Genomic DNA, 23112 nt, shown 5'->3' with positions numbered 1-23112 from the left:
GTCTAACCACGGTGAAACGGCTTTAATCAAATCCCAACCTAAAGCATTAAAGAAGAAATCTCAAACTCGGTGTATTCATAAATGTGATTACTGAATTCTAAAAAAAAATGTTGCATATGTTATATATTTATGTACCAGCCTAAGGGACACTATTAAAAAGTGAAAAGGGGAGGGGCGTCTCTCAATGTCAAAATGTTTGTTTGCATGATTTGCGTGTCTGTGTAGGAACCCAGCGAGGTTTCCTGTTTCTCGTTGGTTTAGGGTCCGCCACATGCGGCAAACACAGGACTCACTCCAGGTCGCTTCTTTACGCATTAAAGTGTCTTGGGTTGCTCGTGGTCTACTTTCAGCTTAAACAAAAATAAATAGATAAAAAAGCCATCATGAAGTATTCACATGTTGTTGTGTGGTTTGCCATCACCTCTTCAGTCACTGGTAAGTAAACTTCTTTGTTTGCAGTTTTGATGCCCCTCGTTAATGTTACACTGTACTGTAATAACCTAATAAAATATGACCCACCGACATAAATTACTCATCTTTGAGACGTTACTGTTACTTCAGCAATGAACACTTTTGTGACTTCAAAAGCTTAAAGAACTATTTAATAAGAAGCCTGTCCTTTATCACAAAACATCACTCTTTCTCTCGCAGTGTGTGGGAATATCGTGTATCTCCGTAGACATAGGAACGACTCTGTGGAGTTTTCCTGTGCGCCCACAAAGGTGGACATCCCACCGTTTGCTTTCAGTCTGGAGCGGGTCTGGGCGCATCCCAAACAAGTACTGTATCAGAACCTGAACGTGAATGCAGTTATTCACGATGAAACGGACAAACACAGAATCTCTGTGCAGAAAGACCGGGCGATCCTGAGAAAAGCTGTGAGCATCTCCCACTTGCGAGGATACGACACCGACATGTACCTCTGTGTTTTCTATTACGAGACACCTACAACCTTTTATAACCACACTGCTGAAACCAAGTTTTTTCTCCACGTCGAAGACCCCGGTCAGTAACCGTTCTCACTACCTTGAGATGAGTCATACGATGTTATTCACTTAAGGACAAAAAAACACAAAGAACACAAAGAAGTTCGTGAATAAAACAAAATGGATAATACATAAATATAGGACAGGTGAATTAATGCATTTTTCTTGCCATGCTTTTAAACTTAGGAAACCTAAATAAGAGGTTTTCTTAAGTTTAATAACCATGGGCTTTCTTTTGCTTTTCTACCTCTAATTGCAATGTGATTGATGATATCAAATGTTCATATTGGTCTGTTTCCATGCTTTGCATTTTATGAATATTAATGTTCAAAAACTGGCCCATATTACGGCTAACCTTTGCTTTTCAACAAAACTGTCCTGCTTGTGTTGTGACTGAATCTTGCTGCACTTCCCATTTGTTTACAGTGCATGAAGATAGTTATGTTGCAAAACCTGAGAGCTTGAAGGACCCGATCAAAGAACTTGTAGAATAAAACATATTTTAATACTGATTTAATACTTGCTTGCTATACTAGTGCACAAATCAGTTCTGCAGCAAACCTACTGAAAAGTGTTGCACAAAGGTGAGGCGGCAGATCTGAACTTGTGCTGTGAGGTTTAGAAGGGTGTGAGCTCAAATTTGTGGTTGTGCAGTCCAAAATGAATGTATGTACAAATTTGTGTACTTATTATTCGTTCACACACAAGTTTTTTTTCTCTGTGACTTCAAGTTTAAAAATAGTTCGAATATATTCTGAGTTAAAATTTTAACATTCACATTCAGATTTTTATTCTGCAAGTTCTCATGTCAAAAATACAAGTGCAAATTTTAGTTTACAAGTTCTCACATTTTTAATACAAAGTAGATTTTGTTTTACAAATTCTCAGATCAGGTCCTTTTAAGCTCTCAATTTTGCTACATCATTATCTCCATAACGGTGCTTCTAACAGTTTTGAGTTCACTGTTTTCAAACAGGCAGTGAGTGTTATGTTTACTAACCCTGATTTCATAACAGTATTTTGTGATCTGCAAACTCCAAAAGCCACTATAAAACATGCTGTCAAGATAAACAAACTTTAGTCTTGCAGTGATGTGGAACTGCGTTTACTAAAATAGTGTTGTTTGATGTCATTTTCAATATTTCTCTTATTGCCACCCCCCTGCCCGCAAGTTAAAGTGAGCCTGTATGTAATGTTTTGCGTTCAGTCCAGTACTAATAGAGCGTGCCATCTACTTTTGTCTGTCTTTCCCTGTGTGGTTGCATGAAATTGTCTCTGGTAAACAGCCTTCCTCTTTGACAAAATATACTTGAGCAACTTTAGTTTTTATTACATGATGTGAATTCCTTCCTTCCACCTCTGCTAGTCTCAGCAGCCCCTTCCTCAAAAGTGTTGCGGATTTCATAATTGTCTTAGCTGTGAGTGACCCACACGTTAATGGTACACTCAGCCACTCTGGGGGTGCCATGTTCCTGGCGTGGTAGGGCAGCATGGAACACTCCATCTGGAGTTCCTCGAGGGTTCTGCATGTAGCCATGACGATCATCTGAACCAAGGACACTTGGCTTAGGAAGCATTTACCAGGCAGCAGTTTTCAGATCACTGCACCACACTGGTTAAAATAGCAGCTAAAATAATAAAATACCATACGGGATAAAACCCCAGTGAAAATAAACATTGAATTTTGATAACAGAACTTTACACGAGGTGAAGCTACATCTGTCGGTGGTTTTACAAGATTATATTCCAAGTACCACTTGATCACCTATTGGTCCACTAGTTATGAAAGTGTCTTACATTGTACAGGGCAGTTGGTCTTTTAAGAAATGGTATGACAGAGGTTTGAGCCTTTCTCATTGTGGCAGTGAGATCTTATATTTTGTATTAATAAGCTGGGTGTCAGCCCCAGGATGGCTCTGGAAGCATTCCGGTCGTCCATCTTTGTACGAGCCCCTAGTTGACCTAAAATCCTAATTTTACATATGGGTTGCTCACTCATTATCGATGTATTTCTGAACAGGTTTTCTGATTTCGGCAGCAGTTAGTACACTCAGCAGATCTGATTGCCTTGTTTCAGTATGCATCAGGGAGGTAACATGACAAGAGCCCCAACCAGTGGCCACAAAGCTATAATAGGCAAGCAAATAATGTTGATGTTTCACTACCTCACAGCTAATCTGTTTCTCTCCCACTCTTCTTCTCTCTGTAACTGTCACAGATCATAACAGGATATTATACTGCAGTTCGTTGTCATAGGTTAAATCTCATATTACAGTGGGGTTACTTATTAAAAGTGCTTCCTGCTGCTGTGGTTACTTATGTTCAAAACATCCCACAGCGTTTGGAGTGATAAATAAGTGAAGCACTGGAATATTTAGACTGCCAACATAGTAGCGAGCTGCTGATAAAATGAACTTTATGAAAAATATGCAAATTTGCTTCTGTATAAAAAAAGACAGATCAGTTAAAGTGTATGTCCCAGCAGGGGAGGAAGAGCATGTGAAGTTACAGACAAACGTATGCTTTGCAATGAAACCAAAGCTGCTGAGATTGATGTGTTTGAGAAATGAAAGACAGATACTAAGAGCAGAGTATGCACATAAAGTAATAAAGTGTAACAAACAAAGTAATGAAGTCAATAATGTCTTTCTCGTAGTTCATGAACCATGCAGTTGCTATGACTACAAGCCTTTGATGTACTCCCTGTTGGCAGCAGCAGGACTGCTCTTTCTTTGTGTGCTGGGCTTCACTGTTGGCTTCTGGGTGAGTACTACTGACTTGAGTACTGAGTATGACTCCATTAATATGCTGTTTGAGAACAGCTGTACCGAGACTTGCTGTACTGTCAGTGTGACTGTACTGAAGGAGTGTGTATCGAATATTACTGTACTGTTTGAGTGTGGGTGACTGTGTGCATTTGTGTGATATGTAAATGTGACTGTAGTCAGAGTTCAACTGTTCTGAATATCACTGTGTACCTTGTGCTGTGTAAGTGCAACTTTTCTCTTGTGTGTTACTAGTGTAACTACCATGAGTGTGTGTTGTACTTATTGTTTATGTGCCTGGGCTATGACTATGATTTTCGGCTCTAAGTCGCTGAGCACATGTCGTTTTTAGATCAGCATTGCTCCTCTTTGTCACTTCTTTTTACTCAGTTGATGTACAGGCAGCTGTGGGCGGGATGATATCTTAGAAATCTCATCCTGTTAAAAAAAAAGAAAGAAAAAGTTTTGTTTTGATTGATTTGCCCGTGAGCTGGCCATAGTTGTTTATGCTCGTTGAGGTTCAGAGAAACGGTTGGTGCATTTACACCTCTGAAGAATGTTGTACATGCCTGTGTGAACCCCTCCCTTACACCCACTTCCTCTCTTACTCTCAGAACAAGCCGACCAGCCACCCGAAAGCACGTGCGGTTCCCATCTACGAGGAGATGAACGGAGTGAGGCTAGCAAAGGCAAAGCCTGCAAATCCCAATCTTTACCTGGCTGAAGAGGACTCAGCAAATCTGTGCAAGTACACGCAGCCACAGAAGGAGAACCCCTACATAAACTCACTAGACCCTTCACCTGCGCTCAATGCTCTGAACTCCTAATATCACTATTAATCCCTCCAACCCCACCAGTTACCCCACCAGCCTTATACGCGACTGCAATATCCAAACAGAGGCGCAAAACATCACGCAGCAATCCATCCTGAGTGGGTCAGACAGGAATTGTTGTGACACTGTTTCCTCTAAGCTCTTGTGACATATCTTGCGTAAAAGTGCAACAGCTGGACAGGAGGAGGTTTTGGACACGTGTGGTCGGGCACTGCGAGGAAGTTGCGGGGAGGATGCAGGGGCCCAGCCTCAGCTCAATGATGGCATAGAAACATGAAGATGCTTTTCTCTAAATATTAAGAATATACGTAGATATAGATAAAGAATGTTTTTTTGGTTTATAAACGGCTGGACCACTTGTTCAGGGACATACAATTGATGAGTAAGAAAATCTATGTCAATATTTTGCATTAGAAGAGGATACCTGAGTATGTGTGAAGGAAAACCCATTTGTAAAAATTCAGTGACTTTCATATCATTTTCTGTCGACTATTTACTAGTGAGTACTGTATTGTTTTTGTTTTTCATGAATTGAACAACTTCTGCTATGACCATTTATAGCATTATTTAGTATAGTATAGTATAGTATTATTTCAGTGTCTTCAAAATAATTTGCAATGGGCACTAAAACTGCTGTATAAAATAAATAATAAAATGCATTATTTTGATTGTTGTATCCATTAAACATATAATACCCTCTTGGTGGCCTGAGTGAATATGGGTGGGCATCTGTTAATCACTATAAAATAACGCATTTCATGTTGAACTCATTTTAAAATATTCATTTGCCTCATAAAAACATTGCAACAGACCACACTCCAGACAGCCACAATCAGGACAAATGAGCAAAACAAACGTGACGTTTACCATATGCTCCAGGGGATCTTTTTATTTCAAACTTTGGGCTGGATGTAAAGAAACAAGCCTAGTAATGAGGGAATGACATTATTGTATAGGTGCACAGAGCATTGCCTCAGGGCTTCTCCAGCCCACTGCCTTCTTCACTATCAGGATACCAGGGGCACCCAGGATACCCCTGAAGCATGCACACATTCCCAGACAGACTCAGGGGCTGCACAGCACAACAACCACCCACCAGGCTACTAAGACGTCTGGGAGCTGTAAACGTCCAGATCCAAGAGGGCTGCGTTCTCACCGCGAGTTCTACAACATGCATATTTTATAGAAAAGCAGTAGCCACTGGCTAACAGCTTGTAGATCAGCAAATCTTGATGCCGCTCTCCTTTCTCATTGCTTTGGTCATTATAGCATCAGTATGGGCGGGGTAGGCCAAAAAGGCCAACGTCACTGCTGACTGATTTGTCTTTGGGCCAACCCTAAACTTACTACTAGGAAATCCAATGTTCCCCTCTCCTGCAGTTTCACATTGAAACAATAAACAGCCTTTATTTACAAGATCATATTTACACAGTTCATTTTGTTAAAGTTTCATTCTTGTGTGTGCATTTCCTCTTAATACCCCATTCAAAAAATGAATAAATTAAAAAAAAACAAATATTGGCATGATGTGGGTGTGTTCAATACAAAAGCCAACATGGTCACATTTATACTAAATCAACACATGAAAGGTGAGAGAGAAACTGAGTGAATAAATGAGTTGAGACACCAGGAGGTAGCCAGAGTGTGTGTGTGTAAGCAGGAGTGTCTAAAATATATGTGAAAGTGTTGATGGTGGATCATCGGGCTCTGAGCAGCAGACGGTACACAGTGAAGCCTAACACAGCAAACAGGGCAGCCCCGACACTGGCCCTCAGCCAGAGAGCAGAGTTTGTCAGGTCTACGTGGGCCATATGCCTGAGAGAGAGAGAGAGAGAGAGAGAGAGAGAGAGAGAGAGAGAGAGAGAGAGAGAGAGAGAGAGAGAGAGAGAGAGAGAGAGAGAGAGAGAGAGAGAGAGAGAGAGAGAGAGAGAGAGAGAGAGAGAGAGAGAGAGAGAGAGAGAGAGAGAGAGAGAGAGAGAGAGAGAGAGAGAGAGAGAGAGAGAGAGAGAGAATGTTTTAGTTGGGCAGTTTGGAGGATTGTTTTTTTCAAACTTTCATGGAACAATAAACCCAGAGAGAATAATGGATATGCTGGATGCGCTGAGTGGATGATCCAATACATGGAGGTAATGAAGCCTTCAAAAGGCTGCAAAATAATCAGCAAAAGGTAAGTGAATAAATAAACAATTAAAGTAACGAAAGCAGTGTGAACATGCACAGCATCGCAAAGTACTGAACTGTCAGTACAAACTTAAAAGTGCATTTGTGCAAACACACTGGAAACCCACATGCACATACATGATAAATCAACAGCTAGGGGGAAAACAAACAAACCAGAACTAAGAAAGTGCATGATAGGGTGTACTGTGTAGTGGTCGACCATTATGGGTTTGTCATTGGCTGATGCTGACATTTAGTGAACAGGGAGGATGATGGCTAATATAAAATGCTGATATGTTGATGGTTTTGTTTGGTTTTTTTTGCATCTTATAGAATGCAAAAAAAAAAAAAAAAAAAAAAAAAGTAACAACAAATGAGACCTTAAATTTAATTTCACACGTAGCGAGTTGTTAGCTTAAGTAGATCTGCACTTTGTCCACAGTGCCCATTTAAATGCAACTAAATAAGAACATTTTTGTCCACAAACTAAACTTTTTTTAAAAAACGACCTTACAACCTTGGGGTGGTGCCGACATCCCAGGGGCTGCTGCAGGTTCCCTCAAAATGGCATTTAATCAACCGAGCACTGGCAACGCGCGATACACACCCAGAGACATGGGCGAGCGATGAACGCCAATGCCACAAAAGGAGGAAGAGAAAGAAAAAAAAAACTAGAGAAATCCTAAAAGAAAACCAAAAAAGTGGAAGCACTAAACTGCTTGGACCCTGTGACGATGCAGAGAACGCACGTGACGATGCAGAGAAGGCACGTGACGATGCAGAGAACGCACGTGACGATGCAGAGAACGCACGTGACGATGCAGAGAAGGCACGTGACGATGCAGAGAACGCATGTGACGATGCAGAGAACGCACGTGAATAAGAAAGAAGACAACCTACAGATTTTCCCCATGACACTTAAAAAGACAGAAGCCCTTACTGCCTCAGCAGATCCAGTCTTCCCCCATCAGACATGCTCCATGAAACTGGAATAATCAGACTGATGATCTGTGCAAAAACATTTCACAAATACCCCTCCCCCTCCCCCAACTGTGCAACAATTAAAAGATCCCTGTCCTTCTAAAACTATCAACAATAAAGACTTTCTTCCCCAACAGGAAAAGAAGAACTTTGGATGAGATTAGGTGGAGCTGGACGACTAAAACAAAAAGCTGGAGGGGGTTGGGATTAGGCGAGATGAAGGGGGATTTCGGGGGGGAAAGACAGAAGAGAAACCTGCTGAAGATGGCAGTGTGGAGTTTAGCTTTGACCGTGTGCAGGAGCTCCGAGTTCAGGAAGTTCTGACAGAGACAGAAGGTGCACCTGTTACAGGTGCACATGCAGCGGAGACGTGCATGACTGCAGAGAGAAACACCCACACACAGTCACACCCACACACACAAAGGGGAATCAGATATGCAGTAGGGGAGTAAACCACTTAATCCCAGATCATCTTCAGAAGACTGTATCCCTGCAATACTCTTACACCCATTCTTATTCAGCACTTTCATTTAGAGGTTATAGCACAAATGGAAACAGGGACACAAGATTGAATAATACATAGCATGGGAAGTGTCCACAGAAGGGACTTTTCAAAAGGGTTGCAGAGCTGCAAGGACATCTTGGAAATTACAGTAACACTACTCAAATAGCATTTTAATATGGGTAATCCCAGATTAAAGTGGAACAGAACGGGGGGGCGGGGCACACTCACGGGTAAGTCGCCATGGTTGCGAGCTTGACGAAGACGTCTTTGGCAGGGGGTCCCGCCGTGTTGCAGGTAAAGGCCTGAGGGGGTGGCATCTTGTGGGTGCGGCAGAACTCCGGCGGGCTCACGCAGTACTGCTGCGCCTCCTCGGGTTGGTCGGCTTTGGCCGCCACCACCATGCACGGCACCACGCCGTCCTGGAAGCACTGCTGTGGGTGGGAGACAGAGCGAGGCTGCCTGTAGCTCCTCCAATATGTGGCTTATGTCTGTCTCAGTGGAAAGCAGGACGTTTGTATTCCTCTCACAAGAGAGGGAACCGCTCTGTGAAAATGTCTCGGGATTGGATAGTGCACAAAGATGAGTTACTGGTAAAATAGGATTTGACCTGATTTGGAAGACTTACAGCAAAGGGGTGTGTGTGCGGGTGTGCGAGAGAGAGTGAGACAGCACCTTAAAGACCTGAGCACAGTACTCAAAGGAGCAGGGGTTGCTGACATCATAGATCAGGCACGCAACATCACAGGACAGATCAGATTCTGACAGGAGATCAAAGTCCGAGAAGATTTCGTGGAGCTGCAGAGAAAGGTTTAAGGTTTTTTTTTGTTTGTTTGTTTGTTTATTTTTTACAGTAATCATGTTAATGTGAAGGGAAATAAGAGCTCATTCGCAGAGAATTAAACGTTTTAAAGGCCGGTGTTGATAATGAAAAGAAATTAGCATAAGTGATAGAAATATAAAAAATATTTGGATAGATTTATGACAGATTAATACACGTGCGCACACACTTGGCCATTCTCACCAGCAGGTATTTCTCCTGGCCATACACATGGGCAGTACTGATGGCATAGTAGGACTTGTGTTCCTCTCTAATAGTCTTCTGACACTGTGGGAGAGACAATGCATGATTCACTCACCCCGCAAATCAACCCAACAATCTAACTTTAGCTGCACTTCACAGGCAAAAAATGACCACTGACCACATTTTCAATTGTGTGTGAGTGAGTGAGTGTGTGCATACGTGGGTGAGAGAGAAGCAAATTGCTGCACGTATACCATGAGGTTGCGGCCAAGCAAGGCCTGTAAGAAGCCACTTTTGCCACTGCTGGGGCCTCCAAACACGTTACAGAGGAAAACACTGCGCTGGGTCTGCCTCTTCTGCAGGTCCTGAGCCTTAGTACGTGTTACTGAGAGCGCACGCGCGCCCAAACACAAACACACAAAATTACACTCCCAGAGAGCTCACAGACATACTTTATCACTCACAGGCAGAGCAGCACACAAAGATGCTTACACACAATGCACATATACATCAAAAGAGCTCACACACACCCCACCCCCCCCAAACTCACAGTAAAAGAACACACATCCACACTCTGTGTCTGTGAGATCTCTGGCTGTGAAATAAACACCCTGACCCACAATGCACACATCCACTCTATTGCACGCTGCCAGAGAATCACACACACACACACACACACACACACACACACACACACACACACACACACACACACACACACACACACACACACACACACACACACACACACACACACACACACACACACCATACTAACGCAGCCTAAAAAAAACAGTCACGCATTCTCCATTACACTGCCAGAGACCTCACAGAAACAAAACGCACAATTAGACATAACCAGAACAGCACAGACTTTCACTAGCCAGGTCATGTGGGATATGTGTGATTCAGACACGTGTGCGCGCACGCAGTTTTTGTGAAATAGAAGAACAACATAGAAACACACACTAAATGGGGGCATCCCTTTCTGAAGGTTCTGGAAATGGAAACATTTTTTGGTCTTATCTTATGCCAGTAAAGATGTAAATATATTTATAATTTTCTCTACATGCTCATTTAAAATGTTTTTTTAATAGTTTGTTAAATTTTAGGACAATTTCAGGTTTATGTGAACTTCTAAGACATGCAAGCATGCACCAATTTAAGTCCATTACATAAGAATTCACTCCCCTGAAACTTTGTCACAGTATGTTATTACAACTTTAAATCATTGAGTCTTTCAGCCTAATCCAAGTAAATGAGTGAATTACCCTAACACAGCTCAGCTAAACCAATGATGTATACTTTCTTTCAATTTTTTCCCCTGAATTTGGACATTTGTAAAGATGCTTTGTGACGTCTGATGAAAAAAGCACTATATAAATGAACTTTGCAAAAAAGTGTCAACACACTTGCTTTCTTCCTCTATTACACGGACATAAAAAAGATGAAAATTTAATTACCTTAAATATATATTTTAACAACAGGCATCGTCATAAAGCAGCTTCACAGATGTCCGGATCCATGCTCCCAATGAAAAACCCAAAGGCAAGAAAAAACTCAAGCACACGAGAAAGAAACTAAGACTCAAAAGGGGGAATTCATCTTCTTCTGGTTGACAGCCCAAAAAGAACAAAATAAGCAGAAATCTATTAGGGATCCCAATAAATTCTAATCTGGGATGGATGTGTGTCTGAAACCCATCTAGTGCACAACCCAGGAACACCTACACGGTATTCCACCGAGATACCAGACACCAGGAGAGAGGAGACCAAGGTGTCAGAGAGGTAGGTGGGTAAGTGGGGAGAAGAAGCTCTTTAAAACTATAATCGGAGTCCAAATGCCCTCATCTTGCGACCTGTGACTTATATATCAATACTGATTTGAGTGCCTATATCACAGGCACAACAAAGACACAGTTCTAGCCTGAACTTCTTGTGTAATACTTGAACTTCCTAACTCCCATTGTAATAGCTGAACTACTAAACATGTTGCAAAGTAAACCATATGCCCAGAGACAAGGCTGAACCTTTAATGGCAAGCGTGCAGAGGCAAATTTGGCAGCAAGACAAAATCTCTTGGCTACTCTTTTTGTTTCCAACAGCAAGCGTCCCACCTCCCTCATTTCTTGTGCTACTTGGGTTCAGTTTGGTAACACCTGTCCTCCCATAAGAGTACTTATTTCTTGTGTTTCAGTCGACATACAATGGGGTCCGTGTTCAACTGATGAACAGAAGTGGATTCTGAAATGGAAATTTAAAAATGAAAAAAAAAAAAATCAACCCTTTTTTTTTTTTTTTTTTCCTCCGAGTGTCTCTCAAAGGTTCCCCATACGCAGCGTTTTAACTGTCATGGAACCTTACAAGACAGATTATAGAGACGCTCCAGTTAGGGAGCGATTACGCCGGCATTCCCACCCACTGCTCATGTAATTATGCATAAAAATGAACTGACTGCCCATCTTCCTTACAACGGAGATTCTCTCCTCAGTTAACAGCCGCTCCGTCTCTATATGAACCTTCGAGAGCTGAGCTGGTCCCTGAAAAAATGGAAACAACTCGTGCAATCAGCACCGAGACCAAGGGAAAGCAACAGAAACCTTCTACCAAATTCTTCCAGACCAACATGCAACTGCAATAAGTTATTTGAGAAGAGTACCTTAGACAGCTTTACACCTGGAAGTTTCATGAGAGTAGTATGTAGACTGCAATCTGAAAAGATTTTAACTACATGTGTTCACACTTGACAGTCAAAAGTGTCTCTGGTTAGTCACTTTGAAATCTGGTTGCTATGTGGCACAGGATACACCAATCAGCTGATATACAACAAGCAGCTGTTGGTGTTTTTCCTACTTTCTGCATTTTCTTTCATTCTCTCATACCACACATTTGTATCACCTGTGTCTTGTTTAATTCTTGTGAGTACATGTAAAGCCTGTTTTTGTTCAGTCTCATGGTCATGGTTATCCATGCCTCTTCTGCGTGTGCTCATCTCATGGTATTTGTTTGAGCCTCTGTAGTGTTTGCTAGTCATCGTTGTTTTGCTCATGCCGTTGATTGTGTAATTTGTGTTGTTTAGTTATAGCCTGGTTCCCCTTTTGTCTTGGTGTGTATTGTTCCTTTTATCATGTGTTCCCATACTCCCCGTCTTGGCTCTAGGGTCTTGGACAATAATATCGACCCCGATTTTGGATTTTCTCCTAATCAATCTTTTCTCAGGGAATGTGTCTGCCTTGTGATCGCGCCACGTTACGGTTATACAACCACTCCTCAGAACATGCACAGGAGAATGGAGGGATGACAAAGGATTAAAAAAAAGACCAAGTGGTATTTAGTGATATTAGATCAGACTTCATTATAATTATATATATATATATATATATATACACACATACATATATACACACACACACACACACACACACACACACACACACACACATATATACACACACACACACACACACACACATACATACATACATACATACATACACACACATACATACATACATACATACACACACACACACACACATACATACATACATATATACACACACACACACACACACACACACACACACATACATACATATATACACACACACACACACACACACACACACACACATACATACATACATACATATATACACACACACACACACACACACACACACATACATACACACACACATACATACATACATACATACATACATACATACATACATACATACATACATACATACACACACACATACATACACACATATACACACACACACACACACACACACACACACACACACATTTGTATCAGTACAGCAAATGTAGTTGTTCTCTCTATACAGCAGAGGGAGTTAAAAAAAATCAAATTAAAAAAATCAAATCAATGGACACCTATGGGAGGATGAAGGGATGAAAAAGGATGAGTGGAAGAAAATAAAAGTTGTTTAGTGTTATTAGAGCAGACTTACTATAGTAATTTTACTATATGGTTACAGCACAAAGAGGTGCTTGAAGGCACTGAAAAATGAATTGAAGTCGATGTGTGAAAAGCAAGGGATGAAAAAGAAGGGCTAAAAGTGAAAGAGGTGGATGAGTAATCCATTTCTCCTCAGATCATGCACAGCAAGTCTGGTGGGTTTATACTGAAACGTGACGAAATGGGAGCAGTTTGAGAAACTGTAAGTCTATAGAGTGGCTATGGATTATAGCTTTTGTACTAATTTTTCACAAACACCATCACGCATGCATGCACACAAACACACAAATTTAAGAGTACACATCCACCCTCCATTACACACAGCCAGAGTTGATACATGCTCCATTACACACAGAGTACAGACACACACTCCATTATATGCAATCAGAGCACACAGACACACACCCCATTGCACACAATCAGAGAGCAGAGATCCGCACTTCATTATGCACCGTAATAAGTATTGAATTAAAACAGACCACCACACAGGCTACTAAATTAAAGATCCAGGTTCTCTGTGAAGCTCTCTCTTACACACACACACACACACACACACACTCTCTCTCAGACATTTACTTAACAGAAAAGGTTGATTTTTACAAATACAAACCAGGACTGTTTTTTTTTTATCCTAATATGGTACTCCTACATCACTTCCAGTTATGCCACAGCGCCCTCAAATGGCCATTCTTAACACCCAACAGCACTGAGGAGGCCAGACCTTTTACTTCCACTTGGTTTCCAGGTGAAAGTTGCGTGGCCATGTGCTCACCTGTAATGGCAGCAGCCTGGGACTCCTGCTCTGCCACAATGGAGTAACCAAGGTAACCCAGGTACTCCAGGCACCTCTGAACATCTAGGTATGTAGTCAGCCTGCACACATCCAGACCCACTGTTTATGATAAATTAACTAACAACATAAGTGTGTAACCTGTATTATTAGTACCATGGTATGACAAAAATAACATAGTAAAATCACAATCTATTATCAGAACGTGTTTTTTTGAACATGTCAGCCACACCCTGTCCTGCACAGTAAAGGTGTAACTCACATCCACTGGGAAAGGAACCCCTGGTAGGTGATCCACCCCAACTCGTTGGTGCAGACAGTGTTGTTAACGTCCGGGCCCCATGGCATGTAGGGAAATACATCAAACAGGTCCTTCAGCTCTTCCGGGGACAAAGCACAGTCTCTGTCCTGCAAAACACATCCGGCCTCAGAGCTCGGTCACTGGTGCAGAGCAGTCACCTGTGTAACTGACACACAGTAATGACACATTTCTGAAGGATTCTGTACAACATTTTACAGACTGCTTCCTATAGTTTAAGTTAGGAAAATACAGAAAACAAATCACTGTACACCGAGTCAAATAAAGAAGGCATGTCTGGGTTTTACTATACCACTGATAATTAGTTGCCAGATGTTCATAACTATGACAGATTCATAAAGATCAGCATCAGAAAGCAGTATTTAATTCAAATTCAAATCCAATTTTATTTGTATGGTGTTTGTCCCAAAGAAGCTTTACAGAGAATCTGGTTCCAGGCCCCTAATGAGCAACCCAATGGCGACAGTGGCAAGAGAACCCAGAGAACCTTGAGAGGGACAGGTCAGAAAGGGAACCTGTTCTGCTCCGGCCAGCACAAAGTGAATACGTTTGTATGGGAACTTGGGCTGATCTGAGGAAGGCACTATACAAGTGTAACTTCATTCATACATACATTTGACAGAAAGCACACAAAATGAAATTCAAATAATAAAATAAGGATAAATTAAATACATCAGTAGCAAAGAAGGGAAGTATGGATTTTATTTATTTACTAAATGTACACTGTGTGAAGTTTAAAAATAATCACATACAAAAGTCAAGGAATTCAGAGAGCATGAACAGTACATGCACACCTGCACCCGGAGCAGGCCTTGGTTGACATGTAGAGGCCTGACACAGTTTTATCTTCCTTGAAGTGAGAGCCAACACACTTCAAGACCCAGAGCTCAGAGCCACCATTACCTTGTCGTGTTTTTCGAAGACAGCCTGCAAGAAGAGCGACGCGTTGTGGTTCAGCTCTGTGCTGCATTCTGGAGGTATCTTTAAACTGCAGGAACACAAGAAGGCTGTGGGATTAGGAAGGATTTGAGATTATCAGACTAGATTGGCCATCTTTCAGTTTATACAAAAAAAAAATCCAAAAAACTACCTGACTTGTTTCAGATTTGCATACATCGCATTATACTGCACATGCCATAGGGAGTACCTCTGAACAACTCCATAACAAATTCAACCACATACCACTACGCACACTATTACCAATGCAGTCATTAAATTGTATACTTCTGTTTCCATCTGGGGGAAGAATGGCCTGCCACACAAACCATGGGTAAGCAAGAGTTTTACTCTTCAAACTGTCCAACATAAGAGGTTTTTCATTGAGCCGTGGGGGGGGGAATTCTCTTTGCAGGAGTTATTCTTTGAGAATAAAGGAACATTTCCTACAAGAAGAATTTTTTTTAGATACAATAAGATCTGTCCTTTGAGATAATTATTTTGTTGTATAACAGAGCTGTCCTTTGAACATATAATTTCTGTTCTCATATTTGTGAAAGTAAAATATGGATTAAACTAGCTACAGAGAGCATGTGTCTTTTCTAAGATGCTGTACAACTGGCATCTGCTATGTCATTTAAATATTTTTTGGGGTCAGATGCCTGGTCATCTACAGCTAATGCAATTAAGAGTAAACGTGCATGCTTCTCAGCATCTCTGTGTAACTCATTCTGAGAACTGTGCCCCAGGGCTCTGAGGAGGAACAACCAAGGTGGGAGATGCAGGCTGTGACACTAGAAGGGACAGGTTAAGGAAAATTGGGAATTTCTCTGTACAGTCAGGTGGTTTGGAACTCATGCAGGCACAATTCAAAAGAGGTTGGTTCCTTGGCTCAGAGGTCAACAGCACAGGACTCATCGGGGAAGGGATCAAAAAGAAGCAGGACTATCGTGAGAAAAGCATCAGAGGGAGGTGAACTGTGGGTAGGCCTACCAGCAGATCAATGGGAAAGGGATGTGGGGAACACATCAAAGGGGCAGGACTCACGGGGGGAAGAGGTAGTCTTGATGTAGTTCCAGGGCATCATCATAGCCAAAGCAACGAAGGACTGCCCACGTGGTCTCATGCCGTCCCCTTTGGATGAAAAGCGTATGTAGAAAAAGGAATCCTGGGAAAAAAGAAAAAAAATGCACCTGAAAAATGACAGCAACAACGTCACCATCACATTACTCTCACCATGCTGTTGTGCCTTATGATGTTACCATATCTGATACTTCAAATATTATCCATTTGAAATCTGCTCATTGGGTCCAAGGTTGAGTCCCTCCTAGTTCCACAAATGTAGTGTTTAGAAGCAGTGATGTCAACTCTTTTCTGTTTACTGTCAGCCAAGTCAGTGTATGTGTGTACTTTAACATACATAGACTTACATATGTCCAAGTATGTTATAGGCAGTGAGCCACTCCAGGGGGTGTTTCCTACTTGTGGAATCTTATTCATTGTGTTAAAAAAGTCAGAATACTGATCCCAGATCAGCATTCCTACAGCTAAAGCTTTCCAAAGGCAATATCCACCCAGGTTTAGGTTAAGCAGCTATATAAGCCTGTGCTTAACACATACAGGCTCACTTTACAGTGATTTTATCATTTCACAATTATTCAAGCATTACTGCCTGCAGCATTGACGTATCACCCAGGCGTGTTTTAAACTTCATGGTGATGTGACGCTCCACCTCTCACCCTGTAACGTAAGGCCCTCCTCACACACTCCATCTGCTATGTTCTTCCTCACTACGTTTTTCACATCCTCCAGAGCCTGTGGGGCGAGTGGCGTGTTGAAACACACTCTCTGGAGAGAGGAAGTCAATCAATCAATCAACTCGTTAATAAATGGGCTCACTTTGGAATGATGCTCAAATACTGGTAGGGTCCCCAAGCAAAAGATATCAAATAATTAAACATTTCAAACCTGGAAGAAGTTGAGCTCATTATCATTGAGAATTCCATCATTGTCCAAATCAGACACTTTGAAGATGCGTTTGAGAGCTTTTATACAAGACGGCTTCATCTGTAAGAGATTAAAAAAAAATTTACTTTTTAGATAACAGACCTACTTAAGATTTTAAAAAGGCCATTACATAAATTGTATACTGTCATTAAAATATTTAATAGAAGTATAATTATATTAATTAAATTACTCAGAAGGAAACTGTTTGTTAAAAGAGCTCCAGTTAGTACCTCTTTCTGATCGAGGCAGTACAGTGGCCCTGTGGGGTGGAGGACAGCTTTCTGCGCGTAGTAGAACAGCTCAGAGATGTTCTTTAGGCTCTTCGCTGAGCACTGACAAGGTCCAAAAAAACAAAACAAAACAAAACAAAACAAAAAAACCACAACAACACCACCACGTGAGAAACAGGGCAGAGTTACAGAAGCAAACGGGTGGAGTTACAAGATTAGGAGTCAATCGTTTTAGGTACTACATTTGACTCTCTTATTTACACTTTTGAGATTGAGTATGTTGACACCACTGCAGTCACAACAGCATTCAGTACACTGTGTGTTAAACGTATACATGAATTAAATATATTTAAGATATTAACACTGCTCTGAATGTCCATCATAGGTAAATTCATGCTCATATTTGAGAAACCATAACAGCGCTACAGCCCCATTTCAGCACCCTGGACAGCTCATAACCACTTTAAACCCTACAGGCTAACCCTACGAAGACACCTGTAGCATAAGATCATATAATATTTTCAGAGTTACATATTTTGCAATAAGCAACAATAGATGCCTCACAGAGCAGAAATGCATCATTAATCATCAGAGAATCTCCTATCGACACAATTGCCATCACTATATCTTGATTTTTTTGAAGACTCCAAATAGACTTTGACTACCAAAAGTGCTCCAAGTCTCTTACAACTCAGAATTCGGCTCATAATATAGCAGCCATCACGTAACGGACAGGAAACCCTAAAAACAGCATCCGAGATTAAGGCCACCACTCTCCACCTCCTCCTGCCTTTGCTTGAACTGAGTGGAAATGGTTCCAGTACAGGTGCTGAATAAGAAACTACTGATTACTGATTTACTGACTAACCCAGCCAATCAGCCAGGGCAAAACAGGGTGAGAAGCAGCTTGCCATGCTATTTACCAGTTTCTTTGCAAAACTGCTCATCACCCCAGTTACTGCTACAGTTGCAAGATTGATCTTTACAGGAATTCAAAGCTGGAAGACAGTACATTTGTGCACACATACACCAGAGTGATTGCTGGATATCAGGAGTCCGTCAGACCATCGGTACAAAGAGCAGCATGCACAGAGGGGCACGTACCTCCACACAAGTCTCGATCTCTATGTACTTGTTCATGATGGGCAGGATGGTGTCCATGCAACTGTGCTCCACCAGGTCGGACTTATTACCCACCAAGATCAACGGCACCCTTTTACACACACACACACACACACACACACACACACACACACACACACACACACACACACACACACACACACACACACACACACACACACACACACACACACACACACACACGTGTAAAGCTCTCTACTGAATTTTAAAGGCATTGAAATGATCCCATAGAAAGCTTTACATGACTGTATTCTGAATGTTTCACCAGATTCAAAGCATGACCATCATGCTTCACACAATCACGCAGCATGGAACTCACACGTCATACAAAGACGAGAGAACGAGAGTGTGAAAGAGAAAGATGGCGATACAGCGACCATGACAGAGAGAGAGAGAGAGAGAGACACAGAGAGGGCAATGGCATGTCAGCGTGATTTGATTCCCACAGCATGTGGCACCTCCAACTACCACAGCGATAGCTCACCCACCTGCTGTCCTTATCCGTCCTCTCGTTGATGAGAGGAATCCAGTGGCTGGTCACCTGGGATGGGGGAGACACCACCACGGGTTCAGACCATGATGAAAGGATCTTTCTTACCATCTATGAACAGGAACTGCTGTCAAAATGTGCAGCAAGGGATGTTTCAGAGCAGAATGTAGTCCAACCTAAAACAGGACAAGTTAAAGGGATGAGTTAAAGGGATGAGATAAAAAGGTACTTCAACTAAGTAGTGTTAACAATGAAGGAAAGCCAGTGACATCGGTTAACATGTCACATTAGCTCCATTACCTTATAAATGGAGTTTTATAAATACCAGACATTTTTTCATTTGTTTTTCTTTGGAAAGGCCTTCCAATTTCACAGTTCACTGACAATCTGTATCCAAATGCAGAAAGATGACCTAATACAATAAAAGTAATTACTGCATACTCAAAGTCTATAACAAATCTCTCATTATTTTTAGATATCTTCTTTTGAAACAAAGTATTTACAAGAGCATATGCAGTACGTTATTTTCTTGCATTTATTTTAACAAAAATCTGACCTTCAGGATTTAATATACTCAAACCACCTTGACCAAAACTGATTTTTTGTTCCTTCTGTATTCTGAGAGATGAAGAGAGCTTTTCCATTATGTGTATATCATGCATTATGTAAAACATCATAGTAGTTGGCTTGATTTTAGTCACACTGTCTCTAGAAACCTGAACTGGTATTTTTGAAAATGTTTTTGTATGGGCAAGAAGAAGAAATTCACAATGCTCTCCCAAGAGAATTCCCTCCATGTGGTTGATATCCATAGTAACTGCCTTCTTCTATATTTCTCTCTTTTCTTTTTAATATTCATTGCATTGATATAATTAGAATTTACCCATTACATGTGTTCAATTTACATGCAAAAAGGAATATTTTCAAAATTTCAACTTTATTTGTTTTTAATGCTTTATCCACATTTTGATTAAAATGGTGACAGACTGAGATGCATCTCCAAAAGTAATTTCATTCCAAACTATGTTTCATCTGTAAAGATTCAAAACTTAAAAAATTCTCTCTTTGTCTTTTCCAGCCTGGGAGTAAACTCTATCATCAAATTTGTTCAGAAGCAAACTGGAGTCATGCACACCAGTTTAACAGCCTGGATGAATTTTGCATAACCTGTCACATTTTCAATGTAATATTAATCAATTGATTATTCTTACAAATCATATTTTTCTACATATTACCATTTTCAATCAGAGTTGCTATTTGCACCCCTTATATTAACAATCTCTCCATTTCTCTTCATGTCGCTGACTATGCTGGATTGCATCAACAGACTACAAGCCTTAACTGAACTGTAGTAAGCAAACAGGCATTGAACTTTCGGTCCTCCGTTTCCTTTAACTGTAGTCCTTTACCGTATGTTTAGTTTTAAATTCAGATGGAAAGATAAATAAGAGTCATTTATAAATTGTTTTTCTGCATGGCTGCTCAGATCTGGTTCTGAACAGCTGGAAATCAGGACTGTTTAGTGATTTACCTTAAACAAAAAATGTGTGTCCATAGCTCACCTTTTCAATTGACTTCTTGTTGTTGACAGAGTATACTATGCATATGACGCTAGCCTGTAAGAAGGAACAGCAAGATATAAATTACCAGCAGCAAATCCACACAATGAAACAAGCATTGGTCTCCCAGTGGTGGTACCAATCTTACCTTCGATATCTCCTGGTACAGCTGTTCATCTGTCTGTTCTGCCTCTGTATGGATTTAAAATAGCCAAATAACCTTAACTGTTGGGTAAAGTTAGCACTGAAGAGCTTTATGAACAGATAATGTAACATTAGGTGCTACTGATCCTGTGTGTCACTACCTGAGTAGTCAACTATGTGTGTTGGAACTCTCTCTGGGGTGACGTCGGCAGGTATGGTTATCTCCTCAACCTTGTATGGAACCTACACAGATGCACACAACTACATCACCTTTAGAACTGTCTCCTTGCCAGAAGCACTGCTGTGGGGGGTAAATACAAATAAGGAAAAGTGAATAGTGCTCCTACCACATCTGGGAACTCCTCACTGACCAGAGACATGATCAGGGATGTCTTCCCTACTTTGGCTGTTCTCACAGAAACAAAAACAAACAAAGACCACAGTTCCTAGGTCACCAAGCTGTGCAAGTTTCCCCCAAAAAAATTACAGTAATACGATGATCTTTAAAATGAGAGATGTCAAGTCACTACACTAATTTCACCACCCTGCAGAGTCTAGTTTCAGCTCACCTGCCTCTAATATTCAGCTACTACAGAATGCCTTAATTAACCATAATCAGGCAGAGATCTCCACGGCTGGACTTGGGCTCTTGTCTTAAAGGACCACCAGCAGGGCTATACAACAGGTATTCTCTCAATAACCTGAATCAAAACTACATTCAGTTCATTTAAATCTAGACTAATGCTGTTCTAACAATAAGGGGTCTTAACACAAGACTTGCTTGCAAGTAACACATTTAATGCTTTTTAGGAATGTTTCTCCTGAAGAGCATAGGGCAAGTTTTTATAAACATGGATTAAATCAAGTAAGGAATTAAAAGATTTAAAATATTAATTCCATGATGTGGATTGTGCCTACTGAACTAAACTGCAGTGCTGACAGTGAAATCACCACTGCAAATAGGTTAAAAAAATCTAGGTGAGGGCTTAAACTGGGTTTGGGATACTTGTCCTAAGACTGTTTTAAAACATGCTTAAAGACTAGCTTTTATCTCTGTCTGACTGGTCAGCTCTGCAGGTCAGTTTTTACATCTTTAGAATTCAGGTGTGTGAAGGGAATAAGACCTTAGCATTTACCGGCTATATTTTACTATTCAGAATTGCTTAGCAAAGTACAAGGTAACGTAAAAGGCAACGTTTTTATATTTTGACTTCGCAATGCAAAGTTAGTGACTATGACACTGACCACCTTCTTTACTCGAAGGCGTCAGGCTTACGTAATACCAAAACTATGTCGTCAGTCCGCCGCCTCTACGTAAGGAATGGGCACGTCTCACGTGTGAAATGTGTGAATGAATCCAACCTACATCCTTACTCGAGGTTTATCTTGTTCATTTTGTTGTAACTGTGTTTTTGCTGGCCAAAAGTAGTGAAATAAATATGATAGACATGCGCAATATAGAACCGCGGTTCTAAAGGAGACGATTCCTCCAGCACCGGAACTTTTGTTAAACAGTTTTATTATGATCATTTTCCCGTGCAAACCTCATGCCCTTTCTGTCTGCAAAATGCTGCATTATTAGGACATTACTGGACTACGCTTCCTGTTGAGTTTCATGACGCCTGACGCCATTGAGGAGAACGGAGTCGCTTCTACATATGCTCGAGTCTGGGGGCAGAAAGAAGACTCATACCCGGCACAATACAGCAAATACCAATCTGAGCTCCTCAATTACACCGTGCAAAACATTCCAATTGACGAAAACGCAAAGATTTTAGTTTAAAAGCGACCGATTTCAAGTGATGGCTACCACAACAACGACCGTCAGTCATGTTGTAAAGCACAAAGATGACTTACGTTCTCCTACAAGTAAAATCCTGACGTCCTTCCGCATCTTTCCCGGTTCTGATGTCGGATATTAGAAATCTGCGAACGAGGCACATTTAACCTGTCATGCAATTAGCGTGATAGTAGTGATAATAGTGAGCTATCAGGAAGGCGCATCATAATTCCGACGGTCCTCGCGGCGCTCAAAGGTGACCTAAATTGATCGCCTCCCTTTCACTGATGCATGGAGCCATTTGTCCTTCGTGATCCAAATATATTACTGTAATATTCTAACAGATGATGTCGGACAAACACGGTTACAGTTATTCGTCTGCCCGTCCGTGTGTCCTGCACACTTTAGTCTCAGGACGCTCCCTTCACCCGTGCAGTTGACCTGCCCATCGACGCGTCGCGCGCGCAGACACT

At 41.3% G+C, this 23112-nt stretch overlaps 2 protein-coding genes across 6 annotated transcripts; one reads left to right on the top strand and one right to left on the bottom strand.

Moving 5' to 3' along the window:
• Positions 1 to 250: 250 nt before the first annotated feature.
• On the top strand, positions 251 to 5288 carry cd7al (cd7 antigen-like). Its single transcript, XM_027012338.2, has 4 exons — positions 251 to 435; positions 652 to 1005; positions 3643 to 3749; positions 4366 to 5288. Exons 1-4 carry the CDS (start codon positions 384 to 386, stop codon positions 4576 to 4578), a joined length of 726 nt encoding a protein of 241 aa, XP_026868139.2. The 5' UTR covers positions 251 to 383; the 3' UTR covers positions 4579 to 5288.
• A 153-nt stretch (positions 5289 to 5441) lies between these two features.
• rhot1b (ras homolog family member T1) lies at positions 5442 to 23092 on the bottom strand. Of its 5 annotated transcripts, none has more exons than XM_035530030.1 (20): positions 22717 to 23092; positions 21207 to 21265; positions 21021 to 21102; positions 20864 to 20907; positions 20719 to 20772; positions 19155 to 19207; positions 18628 to 18736; positions 17524 to 17625; positions 17255 to 17353; positions 17026 to 17134; positions 16334 to 16454; positions 15254 to 15338; positions 14294 to 14439; positions 14014 to 14114; positions 9506 to 9636; positions 9252 to 9335; positions 8903 to 9025; positions 8459 to 8661; positions 7981 to 8103; positions 5442 to 6399 (listed from the first exon to the last, which is right to left on the bottom strand). In XM_035530030.1, exons 1-20 carry the CDS (start codon positions 22751 to 22753, stop codon positions 6282 to 6284), a joined length of 1983 nt encoding a protein of 660 aa, XP_035385923.1. In that variant the 5' UTR covers positions 22754 to 23092; the 3' UTR covers positions 5442 to 6281. The 5 variants fall into 5 exon arrangements, with proteins under 5 accessions (XP_035385923.1, XP_035385929.1, XP_035385933.1 ...); XM_035530036.1 differs by having other exon boundaries at positions 8459 to 8658; XM_035530040.1 differs by lacking the exon at positions 7981 to 8103.
• Between the last annotated feature and the right edge of the window lie 20 nt (positions 23093 to 23112).

The sequence above is a fragment of the Electrophorus electricus genome, chromosome 1 (assembly GCF_013358815.1).
Source record: "Electrophorus electricus isolate fEleEle1 chromosome 1, fEleEle1.pri, whole genome shotgun sequence".
Lineage (NCBI taxonomy): Eukaryota > Metazoa > Chordata > Actinopteri > Gymnotiformes > Gymnotidae > Electrophorus > Electrophorus electricus.
The sequence above is the reverse complement of the archived record's forward strand: the minus strand, read 5'-3'. Positions and strand labels throughout refer to the sequence as shown.